The sequence below is a fragment of the Tinamus guttatus genome, unplaced genomic scaffold (assembly GCF_059628265.1).
Source record: "Tinamus guttatus ecotype Peru unplaced genomic scaffold, ASM5962826v1 Tinamus_guttatus_pri_ptg000131l, whole genome shotgun sequence".
NCBI classification, from domain to species: Eukaryota; Metazoa; Chordata; class Aves; order Tinamiformes; family Tinamidae; genus Tinamus; species Tinamus guttatus.
This window is the reverse complement of record NW_028288665.1, coordinates 4377234-4387954: the sequence shown is the minus strand read 5'-3', so window position 1 is coordinate 4387954 and position 10721 is coordinate 4377234. Positions and strand designations below refer to the sequence as shown.

At 51.7% G+C, this 10721-nt stretch overlaps 1 protein-coding gene across 1 annotated transcript; it reads right to left on the bottom strand.

The window, feature by feature from the left end:
* Positions 1-2457: 2457 nt before the first annotated feature.
* On the bottom strand, positions 2458-9970 carry NRN1 (neuritin 1). Its single transcript, XM_088521752.1, has 3 exons — positions 9708-9970; positions 5632-5776; positions 2458-2971 (listed from the first exon to the last, which is right to left on the bottom strand). The coding sequence occupies exons 1-3, from the start codon at positions 9760-9762 to the stop codon at positions 2740-2742; spliced, it is 432 nt and encodes a 143-aa protein (XP_088377878.1). The 5' UTR covers positions 9763-9970; the 3' UTR covers positions 2458-2739.
* Between the last annotated feature and the right edge of the window lie 751 nt (positions 9971-10721).

Genomic DNA, 10721 nt, shown 5'->3' with positions numbered 1-10721 from the left:
ATTGGACAACACACTGGTTACAGAGATTGCCCACGAGTAATTCGTCCTGATTTCTATGACACCTCGAATCCACTAACGAGCTGGAAATCGCCCCCTTTATCAACGACTTTCGACGTTTCGTTGGTGGGGTGAGAAAAAAGCTGGGAGTCCCCTTCCTCCGCTCCCCCGCTCCCTCTCGACAGGTAGCGGGTACCGTGCTACCGGCAAGAGATGCGGGAATATCCCGCCGAGGGATGCCCAGGGCCTGCGGAACACGGAGCCGGGCCCGGCTGAGTCCCCCAAGCCCGTCCCGGCGGAGTTTTGCCCCGGAGACACTAGGCTGCGATGTCCCTTGCATCCTAACACATGCGATCAGCTCCGTGCAGCTCTCATAGCTCTCGCCTTCGCGCTGGAAAAAAAAAAATATAACAGCAACGCCTGACCTCATGAATATAGAGATGTGCAAAAAAAAAATCAATTTAGGTCTAGATCCTCTGTGGGGAGGGAAAATAACCCAAACCATTTAAACAAAGCTCTGCTCTCCTGGGTTTTCCCTTTTGGTTGTTGGTAGGGATTAAATCTAGAGGGAGGGCAAAGAAAAACGAAATGTAAGCAGACCCGGGTCTAGCAAAGCTAGGCTGAGCTCTGCAAAATTACCCATCCCCCACCTCAACACACACATAATGTATTTTATCATTAAAAAAATCAACATTGCTTCCAGTGGTACAGGCGCCTGGCTCCAGTTTCTGAGCACATTTATTGCTGGGATTCAATCCGTTTGGGAAATGCAGATTGGCTTGCGACCCACTGTTTGATTTATGAACTGCTACATTTACTATTGCTTACCCATTACATTGCGGACCTTGGGAAAGAAGAAGAGAAGGGAGAAGGGGCGAAGGAGAGAGAGATCCGCCACCCTCCACACTGGCAAAGAGGGGGGCACAACACAGGCAAGATTTCCCACCAGAATAAATTCTCTATAATTTAGAATTCTCTAAATTCTCAGCCCTACCTTCCCATCACTCCCTCCCTCCCCCGCCCCCACTCGCCAGCTGAGCTCTCGCTTTAGCTTTATAGGTAAAAAGGACGTGTTTACTCTTTCTTATATATTTCTTTATAGAGGCATCGGGCGCCTATAAATAGCCGAGGTTAGAGCAGCTTCTGCTGCCAAATCAATACCTTCCCCCCCCCTTCCCTTCCCCTCGCTCCCCCGCCTGAGCTGCCTTATTAATTATGAAAGGGCTGCTCTGCGCCCCGGCTCCGGCGCCGCAGCCTCCTCCTCTCCTTAACGGTGGTTGCTCCTCCCGCCGCCGGGCCCCGCGCCTGCTCCGCGCCTCCGCGCGGGGCCTCCGCTCCTGCTGAAGGTCCGCGCGGAGACGCGGGCAATTCCTGCAATCCCTTTTTTTCTTTCTTTTTTCTTTTTCTTTTTTTTTTTTAAGACGAAGAGGAGGGAGAAGAGAATTTGCAGCATGCTGTTAAGAAATAAAAGGGAGGAGGGAAAAAAAGAAAAGAAGAAGGCTCAGACTAACCATCTCGGCAGCCTTGTCCTTGTTTGAACTGAAATCGCAACATTCGTCAAGGGATCAGTTCTGCATTTAGCCCTCCTTGCCTCAAAAGCCTTCTCCTTTCAAGATACCCAAGGCGTATTATATAAAAATGACGACATCCTCATTTCAAACAATAATTTTTATTTTATACTTCTGTCTATACTTTGTAGCAAATCTTTTTTTGTTATTTTTTGCTGAATTGACTTTATAATAAACTTTTATTTTTAAATTACATTTTTCTCTTTTAAAATCAAGGCTCTTTTTTTCAAAATTATTACGTTGTTGCTGTTGCTTTTTTATTATTATTAGGTTTACATTTAAGCCCCCTTTTTGTGATCTCTACTGTTGGATATTCAGGTGTTTTACTGGTATGTGTAACATCTAAAACAAAGAGGAGGGAAAAATAAAGGCAGTGAATTCGGAAAGATGCCTTCGAAAAGCAATTAAAGGTAAACTCTCACAGATCTGTTAGCAGCATTCCTTCGCTCCTCCAGGCATTTTGACACAGGTCTTTTCTTCGTTCTTCCCTTCTTTCCTTCTATTTTTTTTCCTTTTTTCTTTCTTTCTTTTTTTTTTAACTGTTCGTTTCCCACTTCTCTCTCTCTCTTAAAAGACTCTTTTTTATTTTATTTTTTTATTTTTTTTTGCAGTGGAATGACCAAAAACAAGCGACTGTGGAGGAAAGATGAGAGATTGTGAATTATTCACCATATGCTTCACACGTGGACATCTATCTTGGATTCATCGCCAGTGAGGGTTTTTTTTTTGTCTGCTTTTTTGTTCTCACCTCACACACTGCCATATTTTTAGAGGAGCCCGTGGCCTGCCAGGCGTTACCCTGGCCGATTACAACGTTATCATTAGGTGGCCCAGAGCCGTTCCTGAGATTTCTTTTGCACAACGAGGGCTCGAGCTGTTATTTTCATTATTTTTCTATTTTTTGATTTGAAGCGATAGTAAAGCTGAGGTCCGATTTGGGCTTCGCGCCGCTGCCTGTTTGGTAACATTTGGCAAATAAAACACAAAAATAAGTAAATAAGTAAATAAAAAGAGAGAACGCTTCCACAGTCCTACATGGGTGTTTCACCATCAGCAGCCACCACCACCATCATCACCAACCACAGATAAGCACAGCGTGCCCAAAGCAACGGATGGACACTTCCTCTATAGATCCGGCGCATGGAGAGGGTGTGGGTGTAAGTGTGTCGCCCCCTTAGAAAGGCAGCCAGGTCACTAGCGCGGCCCACAGAGCCGCCAGGAGCACGGGCAAAGCCGGCGGGAGGAGAGACGCTGCCGAGCCGGCGCTGCCTCCGCACAGTTCAAATAAGCTGCCTTGGAAGTCGAGGTTTTTGGACTCCCGTCTCAATTTCTCCCAGAGGTCTGTCGCTCCTTCCTGGCAATCGGTGAGAGCTGTGAGGGTGCAGGCGTGGAAATCATCCCAGTACCTGCAAGAGGGGAGAGCAGCCGCCGTCAAAAAGGCACCCGCGCAGGGCAGACCCCGGCGGGGAGGAGCCAGCACCTCCCCGGCCTAAAAAACAGCCCCCCGCCCCGCGACCCGCCCGGAGTGCCGGCCCTCCGCCTTCTGCCGGCTGCCCCACAGCAGCTCTGCGCTGCTCCCCGCTCCGGGGGGAGCCGCTGCGTGTGGGGCCGGGGGAACGAAGGGGCGGGGGATTAACCAGGCACCCTCTGTGCCCCCGGGATCAGCCCGGGCTGCTGCAAAAATTGCCTTTCCCCGTCGAGGTGACAGCCCCGGGGCGCCAGTTCCCGGTGCAGGGGGAGAGGAACGGGGCGAGGGAGAGGAGGAAGAGGACAGAGCTTCCCGCCTGGGCCTCCTGGTGCATCGGTCCATTGTCGCGAGCCTGGGGCAGCGAAGGGTTTCTCATTCCCCGGGATGATTTCCATCTGTTCTCGCACTTTTTTTTTTTTTTTTTTTTTAATTATTATTACTATTCTCCTTCTAACGCGGATCTGACAAGGGGGGCGGACAGGCATTTTCTCTTCCAATCTGGTTTATCTAAAACCATCCTGGAGCCTAAGGTTAGGGATCTGCCCTCTCCCTATCCATACTGTCACCACTCCTCCGGCAGGTGCCTGCTATTTTGGATTTTGATTTTCTTTTTCCTTTCTTTTCTGATTTTATTTTTTTAAGTATTCCCGTGGCCTCTAATTTATGAGCACTCGTAGCTGGTGGTAGACTCCAATGTTTGCTACATTTGTGATAAATGATGAGATACAGAGAAGCCAGGAGTCTGAGTGTGCGCATCTCCTGCAGTATTTCTACTGTAATTGCATCTCCCAAAGGAAAATTAAATCTTCCCCCATCTTCTTTCAATATACATCCCGACAGTGGGAGAAGGCAAATGGGGCCATGGGAGGTGGTCAGGGAAAGGGTCTTGCTCGGGAAAAGGTTATTTCTGCACCTCGGGACCACCTCTGGTCCAGGACGTCAGGACCAAAGGGCATCAGGGACTCTGCAGTCCCCGAAGATTCATTTATTCCGCATTTTTTCTTTATGTAGGACACGAAGTAAACCTTATCCCAGCATTTAAAGCGAGGTGCCAGCCTTAGTAGGAGCTGCAAAAGGCGCGTTAGGCTCAGAAATCTGTGGGTAGGAAGAGAGAAGAGTTCCAGACTTTTCTTTCCCCTTTCTCCTTTCCTCTCCTTTCCTCTCCTTTCCTCTCCTTTCCTCTCCTTTCCTCTCCATTCTCGTTCCATTTCACGCCCTTTGTTTTCTGACTTTCGCAGAGCCAAAATAGAAAAACTATTTTAAACACGTTTGTGTCGAATGACCTTATCTCGTTTCTAAATAGGATTCTATTTTTTTTTCCTTTTCCCTCGGCGAGGTGAGTTTGTAACGGAAAAACAGCAAACGGGAAAGAAGGCGATTACCCTATTCAACCAGATTTCTTCCAAAAGTAACGAAAACGCCTCTTTCTGCCTCCTTGCGCTGGCAGCGAGACCCCGACGTGGGGTAGGCGGAGGCCGGAGTTAGAGGCCCCCTCCCTCCCTCCCTTTTGACACCGGCCCCGAGTTTCCCTCCACCAGGAGTAGCATCCTTGAGCTCTGGGGGAAAGCAAACCAGCTACCAGGATGAACTAGGGTTCATCCACCACTCCCGCGGTCCTCGAGCTTCCTAGAGGAATTGCGAGGGGGAGGGGGGACGAACTACTGATTTTTCAAGATTTTTATTTTATTTTATTTTATTTTATTTTATTTATTTTACTTCCCATTTATTTGTTATTTTATTTTATTTACTTTTTTTCTGGTTCTTGTCATCCTCTTTCCCATTCCTCCTCTCTCTGACAGCAGCAGAATCGGGGCTACTCTGCAACATTTACTAGGCGAAACTCTGGCGAAACGGGCTTTTCCGCTGCTAAGGAGGGGGGATCCAGGAGGAAAGGGCGTCCCCCCACCCCTCCCCACCTTCCCCGGCCAAGGGACATTTAGGGAAGATGGGAGATGAGGGAGAGGTGACACTGAATGTAAATACAGATATATAGGCTGGGCGTCCCTATGTCGCGGAGCGGTTGTTACTGCGGCCGTGAGTCTTTTGTTTTAGTTTAAGTTTGTTTTGGAGGGAAGGGTCTCTCCAGCCCCGGGGAAGCCCCGTACGCGGTGACCTGACCTGCCGCCACTGGGAGCCACCCCCAGAGCATCCCCAGCAGCGGGGGACCAAAAGGCCGCAACAAGAGTAGTAAAAACAGCCCGCCCCCCCCCCCCCCACCGCCTCCTCCCGCCCCTCCCCCAGCAGCCGCTTCCAAGATCTCAGGTGCAAAGCGGGAGAGGGAAAGGAATCAAAACGGGGAGCTAAGGAAAGAAAGGAGGGAATAAAAATGACTTCACCAAGGAAAAAAAAAAAAGGGATGAAGGGAGCTGTAAAACTCCCTCTAGACTGCACTACTGCCCGAGCTTGGCCTTTCCCCATGGCAGCGCGTTTGGAGGGAGGCCGGGGCGGAGAAGCCAACCCTTCAGGACCAAACCCCGCGCTATTTCTGTCCCCTCCCTGCCCACGGCACCATCCACGTCGCCCCTCCCGGCCGCGCTGGTGACCCCCCGCTCTCCCCCCAGACCCTCGCCCTCAGAGAAGGAAAAAGGCGAGACCTACGCGCAGATCGTTTGGAGGTTTCTCTTGTCGTCCAGGTCCTGCGGGTAGTTGGCCATGTTATCGCCCAGCCGCAGCAAACAGTCCGAGAAGCCCCTAAAGACCGCATCGCACCGCCCCGCCGCTCTCACCGCCTGCACCAGGTGCGCTGCGGGGCAGGCACAGGGCACAGGTCAGCGCCGCCGCCCCGCGCCCCCCGGCCGCGGTGTGGGGGGCGCCGGGGCAGCCCCGGGGCAGCAGCGCGCGTGGCCCTGGCCCCCTGGCCCGACCCGTGGTTCTTTTTTTTTTTTTTTTTAATGCATATTTCGGTGCCCCTGGATTAACAGCTTTTTAATTTTTTTTGGGGGGGGAGGGTGAGGGTGAGGAGGAGGAGGGCAGGGTATTTCGAAATGCAACGCCTGCTTCTGCCTTTTGTTAGAGAATTCCACCTCGAAGCAGCAGGCGCGTGGCAATGCTCTCATACGCTTCCTTTTTATTTTATTTTTTTTAATTCTTTTTTTTTTTTTTTTACCTAGAGATCCCTTAGAAAATACCGTGTGAAATGAGGGGGAAAAAAACGTACAAAGAGTCGCAATACAGAAAGGCACAGCAGCGTCCCCTCGAAGCATCAGCCCCCAAACCCAACGCCACGCGGGCACTAGCACCGCACGGTCGCGGTGCGGAGCGAGGAGGACGGTGGAACACAGGAGGGCATCCCGCTGCCCTCACACCCCCTGGGACTGTGCTGTGGGGCGGGGAGGCACTCGGCAGGAAACAATAACGATAAAAACAGCAACAAAGCTCTGCGGAGGCCGGGGGCGGTGAATTACGGTGTGCGTGACACGGCTGCTGCGGGATGCGGGGGCCGCGCCGTCGGGCCGGGCGGAGGGGTGGACACGGCTGTGCTCCGTCCCCCTGCCCCCTCGCTGTGCCCTCCTGCGTGCCGAGGCCCCCCTAAACTCGTCCCTTGTGCCCACGCACAGAAATGCACGCCCGGACCTCGCGGCTGCCCGACGCTAACAGCCCTATTGGGGGGGACAGGGAACTGGGGGGGTCACCGGTGCCCCCCGGCTTGACTCCGGCGGTCCCTGTAGCCGGTAGTGGCGGGGCTGCCCCGACTGCCCACAGCCCCTCTCTGCGCACTGGGCACCGCTTCCCAGGGAAAGGGCTGGCTCCGAAAGATGCCGTTTCGGCCCATATCTTCCTCTTGCCATTTAATTTATCGTAAACACGACTTGCTGGCCACTCCCCTCCACACACCAGCACCAGCCGCCACATCAAAACCCCAGCAGGCTACAGACATTGGCTACGGCAGGAAAAAAAAATAAATAAAAATAAAAATAAACCTAGGCAAACAAACAGAGAAGAAATGAGGACCATCGCGAGGCCGAAGCGATGTCCTGTAAATTCAGCGCGATTCCATTCTGGCTGCTAAAGGGGAAAAGAGGAGGGCAAGTTCTACGCATTCCTCCCCAAAATGCTGCAAGCTACGCTGAAAATCCACAGTCCAAAGTGAAGCTCTGCCCGGAGAGGGGCTAGAGCGACACATTTGGGGTCAGCGGGGGCCGGGTATCTCCTCTCCCTGCGGGGTGGCCTGGCCCTGGGTGTCCACCCGCCCCCTCGCCGCGAGATACTCCGTCCAAGGGCACCAGGGTACCCCCAAGACTCACAAAAAAAAAAAAAAAAAAAAAAAAAAAAAAGATAGGAGAGTCCTGCCCACTTAAACGAGAACGGGATTTCTCTTGAACCAGTTCGCTTGTGCTCTGCCGTCCTGCCCCCTCTCCCTCCGCCAACCCCCTCCCTTCAGAGATGGGAACCAGCCGCAATTCGCAGTGCAGAAGGACCGCAGGAGCCCTCCCCGGCGGAGTTCGTCCCTTCCTGCAGTCGCCTCCTCGCCCTCCAAGTCCGCGCGCCCTTTAGCTGCACCCGCTCCCGCGCCCTTCCCCGATCACCTTCCGCGGGGCTCAGCCCCCGCTCCCTCCCCTCTGTCACCTTCCAAAATGTCACCGAGTTCCGAAAGCTCCCAGTCCTCGCTGCCCAAATAATAGCAATAAGAGCAATAACAACAATACTGATAATACACGTTTTCTAAAGCTATGGTTTGGGACCAAGTCAAAGATCCATTTCACACGAGCCCAGACAAGCGCAGCCCCTTTGCAAAATCCTCACCGACAACCGGCAGGGGCAGCTGATTTCGGAAGGGGGCGGGGGGCGAGGGAGAAGAGGGGAAGGTTACCAGAAATACGGGAAGAGCGGAGAAAAGTCAAGCCCTCCAAAAGCTTTAAATCTGTCCTTTCCCAGGGCACCGCAAAGCGATGGCATCGCCAGCATCTCGGCGGTGTGCAGCAATATTTGGGGGTAACTCTGCAAATGTGTCTGCTCCTGCTCGCAGCCGCCCGGGGACGGCGCTTCCTGGCGACTCTAGCAGTCTTTTGAATTTTCACCGGGAATAAAATCCTCCCTCGGTGGAATCAAATAAGCACAAATGAGGTAATGTCCTCCTCCTCCTCCTCCAAACGAACAAACAAAACAAAAATGCAAGGACTAATATTAAGGATAACATCCAATTAATGCCTTCCCCTGCCTTTCTTTGACAGTACAGGAAAAAATGGCCTTCCGAAGAGTTGAACATAATTTAAAACGGAATAATAATACGAATATAGGGATTTGCAACGTATATCCTCATTTTCCAGGGGTCGATATTTCATATATTTTTCCCTTATTGATGAGAGACTATTCAGTGCATTTAGTCCCCTTCTTTCCTCCCTCTCTTTTTCTCCCCCCATTCCTTTTCATTTCTTTCTTTCTTTCTTTTGTTTTTTCTTTCTTTCTTTGGCTTTTGGTACCCACAAAACGCTGCAGAGGTTGTCTGGTGAGGAGGGCGACCCGGCGAAAGGATCTCTAAATAGCAGTGCAATGCTGAGTTTTTTTTTTTTTTTAATCAGAATTCCTTTACAGGCAAATATTTTCAAGCCTCCCTTCACACCTGACAATCTGGATAACAAAAGACGCGCTTTAATCGCCCTTTTACCGAATGCTAGTTTGGGTTCGTGCTTGGGAATATATGCGATATATAACCTTTAAAATTTGCCCACATGAGACCAAAGTGGTCATTAACTTGCAGATTGTTTAATGTCTGTTACTCAATAAATACTTAAATAAAATCAACGTAGGAGTAAGCCAACCAAATTAACTATAAAGAAAAATAAACAGAAACAGCAACGAATATACAAAAATACATAGGAGAGTAGAGGGAAACCTGAACTATTTTCAGTGAATTTTGGAACATATATAGACATTTGGGGGCATTTTGACAGCGATTCTCTTCGCGCAGAATTGACGAAAACGTAGTGGGATTTCGCGGTTCTTTTTTTGGCTTTTACTTGCTCTATCTCTGTATTCGGGTGGTTCAATTTTTGATTTTTTTCTTTTTTTTTTTAATGTTGCTCTGCAAAAGAGAGAGCTTCGAGCTTACTAAAGGCAGCCCTTCATTTTTTTTTCCTGATTTTCTGCAGAAAAAAAAAAAAGAACTTTCCACTAGATCTCTCACTAGCTATTTTATGCCAGTTGTTATTTCTTTGCCTCTTGGGACCAGGGGAGGGGAGGATTTATTAGCACAGGAGTCCCTAAATTGTCCGTGGAATGGAATGCGTTAGCTATCAAAAAAGCAAATATAAATGCAATTATTAACGAGGCCGAAACAGAGGGTGCGAGTTAGACAGAAGAAGGGGAGAATACAACTATGAATGAGCAGGCACTGATCTAGGAAAATGATTAACAATCTAAGAGGAATAAGGAATTCTTTCTCTATCCTTCTGAACTGCCTGACTTGACATCTTGGAAAAATCGCGAAAATGCCCTCGAAAAGGAGACAGAGAGAAAAATAAAACGGAAAGAAAAAAGAAAAGACAAGAAAAGAAAGAGAAAATAAAGGAAGCAGAGCAGAGAGCGCACAGAGAGGCGGCGAACAGAGTACATTCCACAGACCCATCGCCACAAATCACGGCAGCAATTCGAGGTTATTTAGACATTCCCTTTCTGCATGCATCAATTGGGATTTGGTGCATAAAACTTGATACACAATTTGGCAGTCCACTTACCTATCTGTACAGCAAGGATCAGAGAAATATATCTGCCGTTCAACTTAAGTCCCATCCTACATTTAGTAAAACCATTTGCGGCTGCAGATCTTTAAATAGTTACTTTGGAGAACGTGGGGGAAAGCTGAAAAATAGGCATTGCCAACAAGTTCCGAGCAGCGGAGGACTTTGCAGACAAGGGGGGAGACAGAGAAGAAGGAGAGAAAGAGGGAGAAATAGAGGAGGGAGAGGAGGGATAGCTGGGAATGGTTCACTCCATTAGGAGGGGGCGGAGGAAGTACAGCCTCACGCCCACGACCAGCCCTGACGTGGGGGGATGACACTGACTGATTTTTTTTTTTTTTTTTAAGTGTGCACCTTGGAAGAGAAACGCCATTTATAGGCATCACAACCCGCGTTCATCCCGATCCCACTCTCCCCGGGTTCCCCTCCCGGGCCGTTAATCGCCGCGAAACCTCCGCACCGCGCCGGGCTCCCCGCTCCGGGGCTCCCAACGACCCTCGGGGCCGGAGCGCGCACACGTGCACACGCACACGCACACACACACGCAGACGTGCACACACACCCGCACACACACACACGCACACCCGCACACACCCGCACACCCGCACACGCACATGAACACACGCACACCCGCACACCCGCACACCCGCACACACACACACACACACACACACACCCCACGCACACGCGCACGCACGGGAGCCGCCCCGGGGGCGGGGATGGCGCCGCAGAAACCCCCCTCCCGCCCCCGGGCCGCCCCGTCGGGGCCGGCCCGGCCCCCGCGCTGCGGAGGAGGGGGTGCCCCCCCGCCCCTCCCCCGCCATGACGTCACCCCGGGCCGCGGGGAGGCGGCGGGGGCCGGGCCCTCCCGCCCCGCAGCCCGTGCCCGCTCCCGCCCCGCAGCCCGTGCCCGCTCCCGCCGCTCCCGCCGCTCCCGCACGGATCGCGGGGCTGCGCTGGGGATGCCCGGGGGCCCCGCTCGCACCTCGCCGCCGCAGCCCGGTCCCCGCT

Bases quoted from the DNA above. Each gene is read 5' to 3' on its own strand.
- NRN1 (XM_088521752.1), bottom strand. From the start codon at position 9,762: ATGGGACTTAAGTTGAACGGCAGATATATTTCTCTGATCCTTGCTGTA. The intron at 5,777-9,707 runs GTAAGTGGACTG...CCTGCCCCGCAG, and splicing joins GATCCTTGCTGTACAGATAG to CGCACCTGGTGCAGGCGGTG. The intron at 2,972-5,631 runs GTAGGTCTCGCC...CCCCTCTTGCAG, and splicing joins AACCTCCAAACGATCTGCGC to GTACTGGGATGATTTCCACG.